The sequence below is a fragment of the Oncorhynchus masou genome, chromosome 25 (genome assembly GCF_036934945.1).
Source record: "Oncorhynchus masou masou isolate Uvic2021 chromosome 25, UVic_Omas_1.1, whole genome shotgun sequence".
NCBI lineage: Eukaryota > Metazoa > Chordata > Actinopteri > Salmoniformes > Salmonidae > Oncorhynchus > Oncorhynchus masou.
The window spans coordinates 20,016,320-20,035,791 of record NC_088236.1 but is presented as its reverse complement, the minus strand read 5'-3'; the positions used below and the strand labels follow the sequence as shown (position 1 = coordinate 20,035,791).

Here is a 19,472-nt window from a genome sequence, read left to right as displayed (position 1 = left end):
ATGTTCGAAGAAAGTATAAACCACTCTTAGCAAAGGGAATGTGTTCGTGCTGTTTCAGTCATACATTCTTTTATGCCCACTGGACAGTGTTGCAATAGTGTCGTCCCGCTGCTTTGCTGCATGCTCGTTCCTGCTTCTCTAGCAGAGCAGAAGGCCCTCAGTGGACCTGCCGTGGAATTTCACCGTTCGGGGGGGAAGTGTGTGATGAACGGTCCTCTGGCGTAATTGCTCCAGACCGCAGTGTAGGAAAACAGACCTTGAGCAGTTAATGGATTGAAAAATGTGTAATTAACAGACGACCGTGCCGTGTCTATTTCCCCATGCTGCCTCTCCTGTTCCACCACAGTATTGTCTAGGAAAAACACCAATGCCCTGGGTGGTTTCCTGGTGTCAACCTGCCAAAATGATGATCGCTTTAGAAACCTGTCAGATGTGAATATGGTAAAATAAAGATACATGTAATGAAATACTTGATTGTTGAGGAGTTTTCTCAGAGCAGCTTTAAAATAACCGAATGGCTTTGATATAACCAACATTTATTTTTCCCTTTTGCACCCCAGTATCTCTACTTGCACATCATCATCTGCACATCTACCACTCGAGTGTTATTATTTCACCTCTATGGCCTATTTATTGCCTTACCTCCCTACTATTCTACATTTGCACACACTGTACATAGATTTTTTTCTATTGTATTATTGACTGTACGTTTGGTATTGTGTAATTCTGTGTTGTTGTTTTTGTCGCACTGCTTTGCTTTATCTTGACCAGGTCGCATAAAATAAAATAAATTGTATAATAGAGTCAGTTAATAAATAGTGGTTGAGCACGGTGATGTGTGAGGTATAGTTGTGTGATGGTGATGTCAATAGTGTGTGATTAGAGCCATAGAGATGAGAGTAGCTAGCTAACTGACATTTGTTTGACATATCCCCAAAAATATAGAACATTTTCACTACCTGCTGTTTAGGGGGCTTTTTTTCACTGAGCTTTTCTTACATTTAGCAGATCCCAAGCTGTCTGGACTCGAGCCCTGAGGAGGCCGGGGCTGATTTCATCTGGTTCTGTCACAGCATCACCTGGTCTTGGGTGGGTGGGTCCACCTCCACACCTCCAGACTGAGGACCACCTGAACCTTCAACCGGCTGAACCTCATACTAGCCCTCCTGGCTCCCATTCTGACTACTGTGTCTCTACAATCTCCCCTATACTCTTCTCCATTGTACTGTTCTATACTCCACTTGACTAACTCAGCTACAGTAAATGATGCTGGGGACATAGTACAGAACAACATTTAAATCCAATCTTAAAGTGAGAGAAAATGGGATTTGACAATTAGGATGTTTCTGTAATGCATCGCCTTACTCCTACTTCTCTAGTTTTAAACTCAGTTTCCTATCATGTACATTATGCTGGGGCCATAGTACAGAACAAAATCTTAAATTATGTCCTAAAGTGAAATAAGATAAGCTAGGAATATGACAGTTAGGAAAGTTATATGTCCCCTGACTCCTAATCCTCTAAAAGGTATTTTCTCTCTCTGTATTCATGCATTCTACTTGTACGTTGCGTCAATGTTCAGATGGTTATTTTGTCAAATGTACCTGTGCCATGCATAGTGTTTGTTTTGTGTCTGCTGTTCAGTTTACCATGCATTAATTGACTTGTGTGTATGTGTGTGGATATGCTATGTATGCACATTTGATTCCCTCAGCGTTAGGCTCAGAAGTGTTGTCTCCAATGCCTTTAGTTGCTGTGCAGATTGCCTCAGTCAGTTCAGTGGGTTTAGGGCAGGTGGATCTTAGCATCACAGGTGGCTGGTGGCACCTTCATTGGGGAGGATGGGCTCATAGTAATGGCTGGAACATAATTAATAGCATGGTATCAAGCCTGGTTTCCATGTGTTTGATACAATTCCATTCACTCCATTCCAGCCATTATTATGAGCCACCCTCCTCTCACCAGCCTCCTGTGCTTAGCATACTATCCTAGCAGCTATCTTAGTTAGATTATCCTAATTTGTGCTCACTTTACTCTATAAACTTGACAGCAAGCAAGTTAAAAACCTAAGATGATTGTTAACATCCTCAACTTCTTGATTTCTTTGTTCTTGTATTGATCAAGTGTATGAAAGATGGACATTAGATTGGTAATATTTTTGCTAATGATATAGAGATGCAATCACCGTAGGACGGTTGAATATGACATTGCTCAGTGGAACTACATCCATTTCATAGCGATTCCTATAGAATGTCAAATGCTGAGGTTATTTAGACTGAAATCTCAACGTTTCCCTGTTAGTGCTATATTATTGATAATCTAACACTACAAAATTCTTTAACTATAGATTTTATGGAATGTTTTGAGCGTAGGTAGTAATGAAATATATAACTAAGTCATTCACATCAACCATCCTCATTTATTGCAAATATAATTGAATTGTATTCTTATAATGATGATGTTGACCAACATGAAAATGTATTTAAACTGTCCTTTTTAACTTGACTGTTTAGTTTGATAAATTAGTATACCTTTTATGTTATTTTTAAAAAGTTGAAATGCATACTGTTTCTTAACTTGTGAATTGTATCACAATAAATCAAACGTGTACATCGTCCATACCTGGATGCTGCAGAAGTTCAACGACATCATGTCGTTAAATAGATTTTGGGATAGAATATTGGTCTGAGATCAGCCCTCCTCTTCATCCATACACTAATAGCATAGATGGACTAAAACTGGTTTCACACAGACTGTGTGTGTACTGATGTCTGGTCAGAGTGTAATTTAGAAAGGAAAAGTTGCAACCTCGGGTTGGAAAAACATCAGGACTTTCCAGAGAGCTGTTTTCAGTTCCAGGAAATATTTTCTCTTGTCCACAAGAGTTATAGAAGAGCACCAGCACTAATAAATCTCACTGAAAATAGTAGTATTTCTCTCTGTTAAACTAAACATTCACAGAAAAATCATTCTGAGTATGACTAAGGAGGTGGAGAGAGATTTCTAGTAAGATTTGAAAAAGGGACACAGCTACGGCTCTGGTCAAAAGTAGTGCACTACATAGGGAATAGGGTGCAATTTGGGATGTACACACAGAACCTTCCCATGAGCTCTGTCGTAACTCTTGACTAAGAGAAATAAGAGCCCATCACCTGTTCTGGTTCCCTGTCCTCTCCCAAGCCGAGCCAAAGAGACTGCTGAACCATATCCCCTCTAGTTTTAGCTCGCACATCCTCTATTCAGCCATGCCTCAAACATAATTCGATCTCCTTTCAACCTTTAATCACTTGAATGCAGCTCTTTGTTACCTCATAGAGTAGAAGGAGATTTTCTCTTGCCCAAGCATGTCTAGTCAAACGAATGTCTGTCATTAGCCACTCAGTCTCAAGTTACCCATGACATTCCCCTCCTGGTGGCACAGCATAGTAGGTGGTCATCCCTCCCCGGCCACAAAACAAGACCCTCAGCCGTGAGAGGAGTGTGGCTAGTCTGTGTGTCTTGTTGGACATGTGTGTGTCTATGTGGACTACAGTATATCAGAGGAATGGGTGGTCTTGGTAGTTGGAAGGGGATTAGACAAACACTTGGATACTAAAAACTAAAACAGTCATAGGGTGATAGGTGTGGAGTTTATGGTCCTGGATGAATCACATCTTCCATGATAGTAGGCTATGCATGGCTGGGGCTAAATTCAGTATCTATATATGTGTCCCAAATGGCACCCTATTCCCTTTTTAGTGCACAAGGCTTTTGACCAGGGCCCATGGAGCTCTCGTCAAAAGTAGTTAATTATATAGGGAACAGGGTGCCATTTGGGGCACAACCTATGGTTGAGACCTGGAGCATTTGTCTTAACTGTGAAGCAGCTTGTCAGGTTTTCTTAACAGCCCTGTTCCTGGGGGAGCTGGAGATAAACCTTACTAGACCCGAGTAATGCAGGGCTGCTTACATTCGCACAGGAGACAGTCATAACAAAGAGTAATGAGGCCTGGATTTACTCCGACCAATGTCAACGGGACGTCCATCTCTCTCTAGTTTTCCCTGAAAGCAGTCACCCAGTCAACAGCTCCAAACGGAATGCATACCATGCTCCTACAACGTTTGTCATTTGGAGTAGCTTGCCGCAGAAAGTCCAGAACTTTTGGAGTATGTCAAACTCGTTCTGTCATTTGCTTTATGGACTATGACCTCTGTGTGGCACAATGCACACAACTCTCTAACAAATGGCAAGGAAGCATAAATGAGAGAGTTAAACTAGTTGTGAGCATGTTGCTGATGCCACACTAAAACAAATTCACTCCCGTTGAAGTAATTCAGAATTCAGAAGTTAAGGACATCCCTTGGTCATACTGTAGAAATTATAGGAAAGTCAACCGAGCAGTGAAGAACAAACTGTAATGACTATAAATGACCAGAGGGTGGAGCTCATATATCATCATTGAGAATGATAGAGGCCTCTGGTGGCCAAAAGGCCACATTAGTCCTCTCTATCTCTGTATGTACCAAACTGTAGTGGACTGCTGCTTTACGGTACACTGCCAAATCACTAACCTAAAGTAAAACAACCAGAAGATGGCAGCAAATTCAAGGGCTGAGGAAATCAGCACAGCGTGTGATCATGAGGATAGTGGCATAAGGTATAATTTATATCTGGGTGGCAGATAGCAGTTAAGAGTGCTGAGCCAGTAACGGAAAGGTAACTGGTTCGAATCCCCGAGCCGACTAGGTAAAAAAAAAATGTGTCTGTGCCCTTGTGCAAAGCACTTAACTCTCATTGCTCCTGTAAATTGCTCTGGATAACAACATCTGCTAAATTACCAAATATCTGAATATCCAACCAACAACTTAGATTTGTTTGCTTTAATATAGTTATCAAACAAAGGACATTATGGATTATTACACTCCATTCAAGTACACAGTTAGCATAACATAATGTAGCCATTCAGCTGTCACTGTACTGTACCCTCATAAAACAGAGGATGACAGTTTGGTAGCACCATTATTTTTTTTAAGTACAATAAAATAATGAGACACACATTATTGTACAAAAAAAAACTGAAAGGAAAAAGGGAAAAAATGCAATTAAAATCCCTGACTTTTACAACAATAAGTTACTAATATGTTTGCTTGAAAAGATGAGATTGTTTCTGAATGTTGAAAAGGAAACATATGCATGAGAAAAAAAATGACTATATCTCTCAATATAAGGCACTGAGGGGCATTAGTTGTATCCCTCCATTTTAACTACCGTACTACCGCCACTACTGTTGTGGTGTGGAGTGGACTAATGTCTGCCATTTGGTCACAGTTTTTACATTGGAAAAGGAACTTCTCAGGCACTTGGGACGGGTACTGGGGTTGAATACAGATGTCAGAATGGGGAAACATGACAGAATAACTTAAAGATAGAACGTATTGACCATAGAAATCTATACCACAGACTAAAAGATTGGTGAGGGTAACAACCTTGTACTTCAAAATAATGACATCTACATTTCCAAAGAAAAAGAAAATAGAAGACAGGTGAAATTACTACATCACAGGACATCTGTTTGTTAAACACTTCATAACAACAATGCACTTACTGGCAGTTAGTTATTGGATCCTAATGTATTGCATTGTACTATACTGTGTCCTCAATACTCATCGTCATTAAGCTACTTAGAGAGTAGCCTATATGAGGCCCTTACTTTATAAAACAAGTCTATTATTAGATCATGACCATTGAAGTCTGTAGTATTCCCAAATATGTCTTTGTTCATAGTTAAAGAAAGATTTTTGTCAGAGATATTCAACCTCTGCGGAAATTACCTTTGACCTTTGAATGTTCTATCATTAAAAAAAAAATAAGAAAGTGCAGCAGGATTCACTTTCATTACTGTACATCAGAGAATTTACACAGCACCCAAAAGTAGTGCACTATTTTGGGAATAAGGTGCTATTTGGTCTCATCATCACCTCTAGCGGGGAGCATTGGGAATGTATATTTCATGTCTCTAACCCAGGGGTGTGAGAAACTGCATCAGTCCCTTCTTGATCTCAACCAGAGAGCTGGGTGAGGCTGCCTGCTTTTGGGATAAACTAATGAGAGGGGATTGAATTTGAGATGACAGAAAGATACATCAAATTATCTGCCTAGGAAGGAGAGGGAATGTCTGAAAGACGTGGGCAGCGGCCGGTGGGCAGCTTGTCCATATAGCATTCCTAACTAGGAGGGGGATTCTTAACAGCTGCAGTCTTATTGGTGACAAGATAAAAGAGGGGGGGGGGGGTCTAGTGGTTGGGGACATTTTGGCAGTTTCTCTGTGGTGGTGATGGTTGCTCTGTTCTTCTCTTCCATCCTTTTACCTGTGGGTCACCTGGTTGTTCAGTAGCCCAGGGAAGGACTCCTCAGTCTCAGTGCTTAACGATCCACCTGAACAGGAAAGGGACAAATGGTCAACATTTAAAAACGGCTCAACGCTTTACACTTTCAAATCAAAGTTTGCCAGACTTTTTTCGATTACTAAAGTCGTGTAATGTCAAGATGAAACCAAGTCCCACGACATCAGTTTAAGGGCAACTCCGCCACTTTTCAACCTCATGAATTATCTCCAGTACCAAACCAGTGTCTAAATATGTGAAAAGGGTGTATTTTTATGATCTGTAGTAAAATTATAAGAATATTGGTCCTAAACAATGCTTGTCTGTGACATCATAGGGTATGATTAAAAGTAAGAAAAGCAGTGATTTTCGAAAACCTTCAACAAGTTTCTAGCCAGAGGGAGGGTATTTTCTTGCTCCCCAAGTCACTGCGAATCTAATAGTGTTTGAAATGTTGTAACTTTTGATGATGTCATCTGGTAGAATGTATTTTTTTCTACAACACCGTTTTCACATATGTAGACACTGATTTGGTGCTGGAGATAATGAATATGAACTTGCCCTTTAACATCCAGCAACTGTATACACCTCCTGCACAAATTAATGGTTGGATCTATACATCTTAACATTAGTCTACTTGTGAGGTCTGCAAACATCCAACTTTCATTTATGAAAGGGGTTGCGGAACAATGGCAGTAACACAGAATTTCTGAGGTAAAACAGTCACACAAATTGTGGCACATCATTGTCTTACCATTATGACAGCTGTACATCCATATACGGTGGCCGTCGTATCTACATCTACACTTCATTAAGTTGTTGGAGTAGTCGGACTCAGGCACCTCATAGTTAGGGTTAATAAAAACCTGTTGGAGAGAGCAAAATGCTGTTAATCATTATCCAACACAAAGAATGGAAATTAACATTGATAATCATAGTTAGGGTTAGGGTTTTATTTTTTGCTCAGTTGAATGAAAAAAAAACTCTATATGCATTTTTCATTTGTCCAATAAAATTAATTAATTCACTTTATTAGACCCCAATCGATAACATAGGATAATAGTGTAGAGGAATGACCTTGGTTGCGTCCCTAATGGCACTACTTTTGACCAGAGCCTTACGGGCCCTGGGATATATAGGGAATAGGGTGTCATTTAGGACGCACTCCTTCACTGGAAAGACTTTAAGTAAGCAGAAAGGTCATTTACCTGGAATATGTAATCTCCGGGCTTGATGTCTGTGATGTCAATCCACTGGCAGTCAATATCATGTCTGTATGTATCCCAGCAGCCAACAGTGATGCCTTGCTCTCCAAAGTTGGCACACTCGTATCTTTTCTCAATACCTGTCAAGATGACAATAAATCAAAGTTAATCAAAGTACATACAGAATATTTTGTGAGTGAAAGAGCATGTTGAGCTATTGCTCAGGCTGTATTATATATGTGCTATGCAAGGAGTGAGGAACACTAGGTAGACAAGATAGTATAGGTAGCTAGTCTGTCTGTGTCCCAAATGGAACCCTATTCATTATAGAGTGGACTACTTTTGACCAGGGCCTTATGGACTCTATGTAAAGGATAGAGTGCCATTAGGGACACACATTTTTTCATCCAGGCTCTTACCCTCTTCACAGTCAGTGTCCTCCAGACAGAAGCTTGCCTTGTGTCCCTCTGCCACCTTGGTGCCGTTGAGGCTGAGCAGGTCATAGTGGGTGAATACCTCCATGCTGTGGTAGTGCCTGGGCACAGCGAGAAAGAGAGACACTTCATTTATAAATAGACCTGCCATCTACTGTAGAGTCTATTATATTCTCTCTGAAGCAGATATGTTTTTATACAAGAGCTAGAGACTGTTGAAACATGGCACTAAGGCAGACACTAAGAAACCCAAAATAAACATTTGCTTTCAAAATTGTATATGTTTAGCGATTCAGATTATATGCATAATCCCACAGGCACTGAGGGTTTTACTTGTCTAAAACTGGTGACTGTGTGAAGCTGCCGACATTGCACAGTTCACCCAATGCCTTGACAGAAAACATCTGAGACGTTTCAGTCTGTGGCCAATTACAGGGCAGCGAACGTATGGAAATGGAAAATGGCTCAAGAACGGAGTTATCTAGTTCAGTAGAACGTTCCCTTAATGTCAGTCTCCTATAAAAAGACAACTAGGTAGTCATGGTGACCGACAACTATGAGGTAAAATACACTCAGTGACCAGTTTATTAGGTACACCACCCAGTTCACAAAAATGAATCGTTCCTACAGACAGTGAGTCAAGTAGCCGTGGCTTGCTTTATAAAGCAAGCAGACAGGCATCGAGGCCAAGCAAGCAGACAGGCATCGAGGCATTCAGTTACTGTTTGATTAAACGATAGAACGGGCAAAACAAGTGATCCAAGTGACTTTAAGAGTGGTATGATCATTGATGCCAGTCGTGCCGGATCCAGTATCTCAGAAATGGGTGGCCTCCTGGGATTTTCACACAAGACAGTGTCTAGGGTTTACAGAGATGCCAGGCGTGCAACAAACAAAAAACATCCAGTCAGCGGCAGTCCTGCGGGAGACAACAGCTCGTTGCACGAGAGAGGTCGAATGAGAATGGCAAGAATCGTGCAAGCTAACAGGCGGGCCACAAACAGACAAATAACAGCGCACTACAACAGTGGTGTGCAGAACGGCATCACGGAATGCACAACTCGTCAATGCTTGTCACAGATGGGCTATTGCAGCCACACCGGGTTACACTCCTATCAGCTAAAAACAAGAAGCGGCTCAAGTGGGCAAGCGATCACCAACACTGGAAAATTGATGAGTGGAAAAACATTGCCTGGTCTGATGAATCCCAGTTCCTGTTGAGTCAGGATTTGGTGTAAGTAACATGAGTCCATGGATCCATCCTACCTGGAGTCCACGGTACTGGTGTGGGGAATGTTTTCCTGGAACCCTTTAAGTCCCTTGATATCAATTGCGCAAAGAACAATTCCGACACCTTGTAGAGTCCATGCCCTAAAGAATTGCATCTGTTCTGGAGGCAAAGGGGGGTCCGACCCGGTACTAGATGGGTGTACCTAATAAACTGTAAACTGAGCATATATCACCATATTAAACTAATAATACAATTCTAGCCTGGATAACATTGCGTATAGCCCTGCGCTAACAACATGCTGTGTGAACAAAGCATATCTTTCAATTTCACAAACAAACAGGAAGGGCCATGGAGCAACTTGCCTATGGCAGTCATGCCACACCCAGGAGTGGCGTCCAGCCTTGGGTCTGAAGTCTGACTGTCCGTTGTTGTGGATCTGGGAGGAGAAGCGCAGCAGGCGGCGGTTGGAGTTGGCAGGGGTCTTGCTGGAGGTGGTAGATAGGCAGTTCTCTTCATAAGCACACTGCAGCATGAACATGGGCCTGTCCTCCATATAGGTGGTCTGCTCCACTACCTGGGGGCTCAGAACCAGGTCAGGGGCCGCTGAGGGGGAGAGCAGTGAGGGAAGAGGGAGAGAGAGAGAGAGTGGTTAAAAATGTGAGCATACTTCATCATTACAATGTTACAGTTATTACAGTTATTATCTTATAAAAAGGCCAGGACAGACAAATACATGTTTTGGTATTTAAACATTATTATCAGCATTCAATGCAAGGCATCTAGTACTGGACTACTGAGAGGGAAAAGCAATAGGAGTGCTCTTATGCAGCATGAATGAGGTTTTGGCCACACCACATCAAAGGCTAATTATAAAGATAGTGTAAACAGAAAAGTAGCAAATCTGATGTTGAAGAAAGGTACATATTACTTCACATATTTTGTTAGTGTAACAAGCCCCTTACTCTCTGAGCAGGAGACTCCGGCGGCGTTGCGTCCTCCTCCTTTAGGACAGGTGAGGTGAGCTCCGTGGTGCAGGCAGTGGGATAGGGACATCTCCGTGCCAGAACATCTCACCCCACTCATCACCACAGGGTCAGCACTAACCTCTCCAGGCCAGTACCACGTCTCCTAAAGGACAGGGACACAACATGAGAGAGGTCAGGCATGCTTTTTGTCAGACAGAGAATTTGCGGAACTTGTCATAGTTTATGTGTTTGTTATGCAATTGTATTATTACATTTTATCATTATACAGTGCCTTCAGAAAGTATTCAGACCCCTTGACTTTTCCACATGTTACATTACAGCCTAAGTCTAAAATTGATTAAATTAAATGTGTTTTCTTATCAATCTACACACGTAATGAAAGCGAAAAACAGGTTTTTGGACATTTTTGCAAATGTATAAAAAACAGAAATACCTTATTTCCATAAGTATTCAGACCCTTTGCTGTGAGACTCAAAATTGAGCTCAGGTGCATCCTGTTTCCATTGATCATCCTTGATATGTTTCTACAACTTGATTGGAGTCCACCTGTGGTAAATCCATTGATTGGCCATGATTTGGAAAGGCACACACCTGTCTATATAAAGGTCCCACAGTTGACAGTGCATGTCAAAGCAAAAACGAAGACATGAGGTTGAAGGAATTCTCCGTAGACAGGAACGTGTAGAGAAAAGGGGGAAGGGTATCAAAACATTTCTGCAGCATTGAAGGTCCCCAAGAACACAGTGGCCTCTATCATTCTTAAAACGGAAGAAGTTTGTAATCACCAAGAATCTTCCTAGAACTGACCGACCGTCCAAACTGAAAAATTGGAGGAGAATGTCCTTGGTCAGGGAGGTGACCAAGAACCCGATGGTCACCCTGACAGAGCTCCAGAGTTCCTCTGTGGAGATGGGAGAAACTTCCAGAAGGACAACTATCTCTGCAGCACTCCACCAATCAGGCCTTTATGGTAGAGTGGCCAGACAGAAGCCACTCCTCAGTAAAAGGCACATGACAGCCCGCTTGGAGTTTGTCAAAAGGCACCTAAAGGACTCTCAGACCAAGAATCTCTGGTCTGAAGAAATCAAGATTGAACTCTTTGGACTGAATGCCAAGTGTCACGTCTGGAAGAAACCTGGTATCATCTCTACGGTGAAGCACCATCCCTACGGTGAACATCATGCTGTGAGGATGTTTTTCAGCGGCAGGGTCTGGGGAAGATGAACAGAGCAAAGTACAGAGAGATCCTTGATGAAAACCTGCTCCAGAGTGCTGGAACATCAGACTGAGGTGAAGTTTTACCTTCCAACAGGACAACAACCGTAAGCACACAGCGAAGACAAAGCAGGAGTGGCTTCAGGACAAGTCTCTGAATGTCCTTAAGTGGCCCAGCCAGAGCTCGGACTAGAACCAGATCGAACATCTCTGGAGAGACCTGAAGAAAGTTGGGCAGTGACGCTCCCCATCCAACCTGATAAAGCTTGAGAGGATCTGCATAGAAAAATGGGAGAAACTCCAAATACAGGTGTGCCAAGCTTGTAGCGTCATACCCAAGAAGTCTCGCAGCTGTAATCGCTGCCAAAGGTGCTTCAATAAGGGGGTCTGAATATTTATGTAAATGTGATATTTAATTCATTCAAATTTTTTATATACATTTGCAAACATTTCTAAAAAACATATTTTTCTTTGTCACTATGGGATAGTGTGTAGATTGATGAGGGGGGGGGGGGAAACAATTGAATCCATTTTAGAATAAGGCTGTAACATAGCAAAATGTGGAAAAAGGGAAGGGGTATGAATATTTTCAGAATGCACTGTATAATGGTGTTAGAACAATGTACTGGTAGGATTCAAATTCACAATGGATTCAAGGGGAATAGCAACAAATATAAGCAAAACTATTTTTCTACTAACCACAAGAGGGGGCAGCCTGTTCATTATCTCTCTAGCTGTATTAGTAGTGTCACTATTACTTTATTTTGTCCCTCAGACAGAGGCGTCATGCCCATCGGGGGCACAGATGTTCTGTTTAATACTGTTTATATTATATATACATATATAATACTGAGTGTACTAAAACTGAAGGACACCTGCTCCTTCCATGACTGATCAGGTGAAAGCTATGATCCCTTATACACTGAACAAAAAATATTAACGCAACATGTGTTGGTCCCATGTTTCATGAGCTGAAATGAAAGATCCCAGAAAATGTTCATATGCACAAGAGGCGTATTTCTCTCAAAGTGTGAGCACAAATTAGTTTACATCCCGGTTAGTGAGCATTTCTCCTCTGCCAAGATAATCCATCCACCTGACAGGTGTGGCATATCAAGAAGCTGATTAAACAACATGATAATTACACAGGTGCACCTTGTGCTGAGGACAATAAAAGGCCACAGCACAAATGTGCAGTTTTGTCACACAACACAATGCGACAGTCTCAAGTTGAGGGAGTGTGCAATTGGCATGTTGACTGCAGGAATGTCCACCAGAGCTGTTGCCAGATAATTGAATGTTCATTTCCCTACCATAAGCCACCTCCAATGTTGTTTCAGAGAATTTGGTAGTATGTCCAATCTACTTCACAACTGCAGACCCACGTGTTTGGCGTAGTGTGGGTGAGCTATTTGCGAAGAGTGCCCCACTGGTGGTGGTGGGGTTATGGTATGGGCAGGCATAAGCTATGGACAACGAACACAATTGCCTTTTATTGATGGCAATTTGAATGCACAGAGATACTATGACGAGATCCTGAGGCCCATTGTGAGGCCCATATTTCTAAAGGTATCTCTGACCAACAGACACATATCTGTATTCCCAGTCATGTGAAATCAATAGATCCGGGTCTAATGAATGTATTTAAATTGACTGAATTCCCTTACATGAACTGTAACTCAGTCAAATATTTGAAATTGCTGCATGTTGCATTTATATCATTGTTCAGTATATACAGTACTAGTCAAAAGTTTGGACACACCTACTCATTCAATAGTTTTGCTTTATTTTTTAAAACTATTTTCTAGATTATAGAATAACAGTGAAGACATCAAAACTATGAAATAACACATGGAATCATGAAGTAACCAAGAAAGTGTTAAACAAATCAAAGTTTCCACCCTTTGCCAAGAGTGTGCAAAGCTGTCAAGGCATTCTCTCAACCAGCTTCACCTGGAATGCTTTTCCAACAGTGTTGAAGGAGTTCCCTGGGGCGGCAGGGTAGCCTAGTGGTTAGAGTGTTGGACTAGTAATCGAAAGGTTGCAAGTTCAAATCCCCGAGCTGACAAGGTACAAATCTGTCGTTCTGCCCCTGAACAGGCAGTTAACCCACTGTTCCTAGGCCGTCATTGAAAATAAGAATGTGTTCTTAACTGACTTGCCTAGTAAAATAAAGGTTAAAAAAAATACAGAATAATTTTGCACGCCCAATTTTTCAGTTTTTGATTTGTTAAAAAAGTTTGAAATATCCAATAAATGTCGTTCCACTTCATGATTGTGTCCCACTTGTTGTTGATTCTTCACAAAAAAATACAGTTTTATATCTTTATGTTTGAAGCCTGAAATGTGGCAAAAGGTCGCAAAGTTCAAGGGGGCCGAATACTTTCGCAAGGCACTGTATGCTGAGCACTTGTTGGCTGATTTTCCTTCACTCTGCGGTCCAACTCATCCCAAACCATCTCAATTGGGTTGAGGTCGGGTGATTGGGGAGGCAGCACTCCATCACTCTCCTTCATGGTCAAATAGCCCTTACACAGCCTGGAGGTGGGCTTTGGGCCATTGTCCTGTTGAAAAACAAATCCCGCGTGGCACAGTGGTTTAAGGTACTGCATTGCAGTTGCTAGCTGTGCCACTAGAGATCCTGATTCGAGTACAGGCTCTGTCGCAGCACATTTGGCCCAGCGTTGTTCGGGTTAGGGGAGGGTTTGGCCGGTAGGGATGTCCTTGTCCAATCACGCTCAAGCAAATCCTGTGGCGGGCCAAGCGCATGCACTCTGACACAGTCGCCACAGTGGTGTGGTTGGCTTCCGGGTTAAGCAGGCATTGTGTCAATAAGCAGTGCGGCTTGGTTGGGTCGTGTTTCGGAGGACGCATGGCTCTCGACCTTCATCTCTCCCGAGTCCGTTAGGGAGTTGCCGCGATGAGACAGGAAAGTAACTACCAATTGGATACCACAAAATTGGGGTGAAAAGGGGTAATTTTTTTTAAATAATAGAAAAACAAATGATAGTCCCACTAAACGCAAACTGGATTGGATGGCATAACGCTACAAAATGCTGTGGTAGCCATGCTGGTTAAGTGTGCCTTGAATTCTAAATAAATCACAGACAGTGTCACCAGCAAAGCAGCCCCACACCATCACAACTCCTCCTCTGCGCTTCACGGTTGGAACCACACATGCAGATGTCATCTGTTCACCTACTCTGAGTCTCACAAAGACATAGCGTTTGAAACCAAAAATCGCGGATCTGGACTCATCAGGCCAAAGGACAGATTTCCACCGGTCTAATGTCCATTGCTCATGTTTCTTGGCCCAAGAAAGTCTCTTCTTATTAGTCACCTTTGGTAGTGGTTTCTTTACAGAAATTATACCATGTCTCCTCTGAACAGTTGATGTTGAAATGTGTCTGTTACTTGAGACCTTTATTTGGACGGGAATCTGAGATGCAGCAGAGGTAACTCTGGGTCTTCCTTTCCTGTGGCGGTCCTCATGAGAGCCAGTTTCATCATAGCACTTGATGGTTTTTGCAACTGCACCTGAAGAAACCTGAAGAAACTTGAAATGTTCTATATTGACTGACCTTCATGTCTTAAGGTAATGATGGACGTGTTGTTTCTCTTCACAAATTTGAGCTGTTCTTGCCATAATATGGACTTGGTCTTTTACCAAATAGGGCTATCTTCTGTATACTTTGTCACAACACAACTGATTGGCTCAAATGCATGAAGAAGTTAAGAAATCCCACAAATTAACTTTTAACAAGGCACACCTGTTAATTGAAATGCATTCCAGGTGACTAATTCATTAAGCTGGTTGAGAGAATACCAAGAGTGTGCAAAGCTGTCATCAAGGCAAATGGTGGCTACTTTGAAGAATCTCAAATATAAAATATATTTACATTAGTTTAACAATTTTTTGGTTCCTACATGATTCCATATGTGTTATTTCATAGTTTTGTAGTGTTCACTATTATTCTGCAATGTAGACAATAGTAAAAATAAAGAAAAACCCTGGGATGAGTAGGTGTGTCCAAACTGTTGACTAGTGCTGTATATATAGGAGGTCAGCATCCCAGAGTCACCTCTTCACTGTTGATGTTGAGATTGGTTTTTGCAGGTACTATTTAATGAAGCTGCCAGTTGAGGTCTGTTTCTCACCGGGGCCTCCCACTCTTTCTATTTCTGGTTAGAGTTCTGTGAAGGGAGTAGTACACAGCGTTGTACAAGATCTTCAGTTTCTTGGCAATTTCTTGCATGGAATAGCTTTCATTTCTCAGAACAAGAATAGACTGATGAGTTTCAGAAGAAAGTTCCTTGTTTCTGGCCATTTTTAGCCTGTACTCAAATCCACAAATGCTGATGCTCCAGATACTCAACTAGTCTAAAGAAAGCCAGTTTTATTGCTTCTTTAATCAGATCAACAGTTTTCAGCTGTGCTATCATAATTGCAAAAGGGTTTTCTAATGATCAATTAGCCTTTTAAATTATAAACTTGGATTAGTTAACACAACGTGCCATTGAAACACAGGAGTGATGGTTGCTGATAATGGGCCCCTGTAGATATTCCATAAAATAATCTGCCGTTTCCAGCTACAATAGTAATTTACAACATTAACAATGTCTACACTGTATTTCTGATCGATTTGATGTTATTTTAATGGACAAAAAAAGTGCCTTTCTTTCAAAAACAATAACATTTCTAAGTGACCCCAAACTTTTGAACGTTAGTGAATATATTAAAATATTTTGTTGATGTTGTTTCTGTGTAATACTACTAGCAACCTAGCCATTTTATGAATTTGGATTTAGCTAGCCCAGTTAGGTTCCCAATGAGGTAGTAGAGTCACTATCAGCTATATTACTACTACCTCATAACTAGCTACCAAGAAGCCATTTCAGACTATCATCAAGTTAGAGTAGCTAGCTTGTCTAATTATCTTAGCTGGCATGGTTGGTAGACTTTAGAAAAGCAAGCAATAACTAAATGTACTGAATAAGACTCACATTCCTTTCAATCTTTTTTCCCCAGAGGCATAGAATCATATTTAGTTTCTTTAATAAAAAAAGAATCACAGGTCAGGAAGATACAGACAGCTCACTATATATGCTTAGATATTCAGAAAGATATATATATATATACAGTGCCTTGCGAAAGTATTCGGCCCCCTTGAACTTTGCGACCTTTTGCCACATTTCAGGCTTCAAACATAAAGATATAAAACTGTATTTTTTTGTGAAGAATCAACAACAAGTGGGACACAATCATGAAGTGGAACGACATTTATTGGATATTTCAAACTTTTTTAACAAAGCAAAAACTGAAAAATTGGGCGTGCAAAATTATTCAGCCCCTTTACTTTCAGTGCAGCAAACTCTCTCCAGAAGTTCAGTGAGGATCTCTGAATGATCCAATGTTGACCTAAATGACTAATGATGATAAATACAATCCACCTGTGTGTAATCAAATCTCCGTATAAATGCACCTGCACTGTGATCGTCTCAGAGGTCCGTTAAAAGCGCAGAGAGCATCATGAAGAACAAGGAACACACCAGGCAGGTCCGAGATACTGTTGTGAAGAAGTTTAAAGCCGGATTTGAATACAAAAAGATTTCCCAAGCTTTAAACATCCCAAGGAGCTCTGTGCAAGCGATAATATTGAAATGGAGTATCAGACCACTGCAAATCTACCAAGACCTGGCCGTCCCTCTAAACTTTCAGCTCATACAAGGAGAAGACTGATCAGAGATGCAGCCAAGAGGCCCATGATCACTCTGGATGAACTGCAGAGATCTACAGCTGAGGTGGGAGACTCTGTCCATAGGACAACAATCAGTCGTATATTGCACAAATCTGGCCTTTATGGAAGAGTGGCAAGAAGAAAGCCATTTCTTAAAGATATCCATAAAAAGTGTTGTTTAAAGTTTGCCACAAGCCACCTGGGAGACACACCAAACATGTGGAAGAAGGTGCTCTGGTCAGATGAAACCAAAATTGAACTTTTTTGGCAACAATGCAAAACGTTATGTTTGGCGTAAAAGCAACACAGCTCATCACCCTGAACACACCATACCCACTGTCAAACATGGTGGTGGCAGCATCATGGTTTGGGCCTGCTTTTCTTCAGCAGGGACAGGGGAGATGGTTAAAATTGATGGGAAGATGGATGGAGCCAAATACAGGACCATTCTGGAAGAAAACCTGATGGAGTCTGCAAAAGACCTGAGACTGGGACGGAGATTTGTCTTCCAACAATACAATGATCCTAAACATAAAGCAAAATCTACAATGGAATGGTTCAAAAATAAACATATCCAGGTGTTAGAATGGCCAAGTCAAAGTCCAGACCTGAATCCAATCGAGAATCTGTGGAAAGAACTGAAAACTGCTGTTTACAAATGCTCTCCATCCAACCTCACTGAGCTCGAGCTGTTTTGCAAGGAGGAATGGGAAAGAATTTCAGTCTCTCGATGTGCAAAACTGATAGAGACATACCCCAAGCGACTTACAGCTGTAATCGCAGCAAAAGGTGGCGCTACAAAGTATTAACTTAAGGGGGCTGAATAATTTTGCACGCCCAATTTTTCAGTTTTTGATTTGTTAAATAAGTTTTGAAATATCCAATAAATGTTGTTCCACTTCATGATTGTTTCCCACTTGTTGTTGATTCTTCACAAAAAAATACAGTTTTATATCTTCATGTTTGAAGCCTGAAATGTGGCAAAAGGTCGCAAAGTTCAAGGGGTCGAATACTTTCGCAAGGCACTGTATATATATATATATATATATATATATATATATATATATATATATATATATATATGGAATCAAGCATAATGGTTATAGCTCTAAAGTGCAGACTAAAGCTGACGTACTTTGTGCACCCTCAGATTATTTGGGTGCATGACACCCCTGCCCTCAGATATCCTTGTAGTGTAGCCATCACAAATATTAAAACAACCTACAGTCTATGAAATAGATAAGCTTTCAATGTATTCATATTAAGCTGTTATTCAGTAGTCATTCCTCTGCTTTGAGGTAAACTAGACAGCCTACAATAACATATTGTCCCTACATTGCAATTTCCACTCATAAATCTCTGGTTTGAAAGCAATATAATTTCTACTACTCCAAGGTTTACAGATATTTTCCAAACCAACTATTACTGTTATCAAGCAGTCTTGCAAAATCCATTTGCTCCAACAAATACTCTTCTGTCTGACTGGAAGGTCTCCTTACTGCTTTGCAGGTGGAAACAGTTTACAGAAACAGTTCACAGAAAGAGTTCACAGTCCTACATCAGTGAGAGTTACTGTATTTCACCCTTGGCAACTACAGACACACACTAACACACTTATATTTACAGCACTGACTGAAGGCCCTAATTTGGGAAAGCTCTAATTTGGGATGGCAATGACGTAAAAAAGACCATGGAAAAGTTTAGACTCACAACAGTCATAAATATTACCTCCTTGGCGATTATAATTGTCAGTACACAGAATTTTTAAAATTCCAACCAAACTACTAAAAACACACCTTTCACAGAGTGAAAACCCACATTTCAATATCTTCCCAGTCTTATGTGACTCTGCTCAGCGCAGTCGGTACAGTTTGTGGGGTTGGTGGTGTCAATAAAACATCAAGGAGCCAAGGAACATCATTAAAGTATCAATGATTCCTCTAATTATACGAGATTATAACGAACAACATGGGAACATTTTGCACTTAATCAAAGCAGATTTTTATTTGAGTCTGTGTCTGGTAGGTAGTTGGTGATCTTATTTTGACACACAGATCTGGAACTAGCCCTTCTAAGAACACTAATCTTATCTACCTTCTGCCCGTAACACGGAACACATAAACCTTTTTTCCCTTAGGGCCCAAACTTTTACTCACTGTAAACAGCAGTCATTGTTTTGCCTGCTTCAACCTGTATGTATGTAGATCATACACGTAAGAGAGAGGCCTCCTATTCCATCCATTAATTAAATATCAATGTATAACCGTACTGGAATGCTGCTGAGAGACCTGCTGCATGTT

General features: G+C 41.1%; 1 protein-coding gene across 1 annotated transcript in view; it reads right to left on the bottom strand.

The window, feature by feature from the left end:
- Window positions 1-5,453: 5,453 nt before the first annotated feature.
- LOC135513880 (lysyl oxidase homolog 2B) overlaps window positions 5,454-19,472 on the bottom strand; it is a 52,707-nt gene continuing 38,688 nt past the window's right edge. The window contains exons 9-14 of the mRNA XM_064936868.1: window positions 10,196-10,361; window positions 9,596-9,836; window positions 7,988-8,103; window positions 7,572-7,708; window positions 7,118-7,229; window positions 5,454-6,415 (exon numbers count right to left, since the gene is read on the bottom strand). Coding sequence (XP_064792940.1) covers window positions 6,345-6,415; window positions 7,118-7,229; window positions 7,572-7,708; window positions 7,988-8,103; window positions 9,596-9,836; window positions 10,196-10,361 — 843 coding nt within the window. The 3' untranslated portion in view covers window positions 5,454-6,344. The remainder of the gene's footprint in view (window positions 6,416-7,117; window positions 7,230-7,571; window positions 7,709-7,987; window positions 8,104-9,595; window positions 9,837-10,195; window positions 10,362-19,472) is intronic.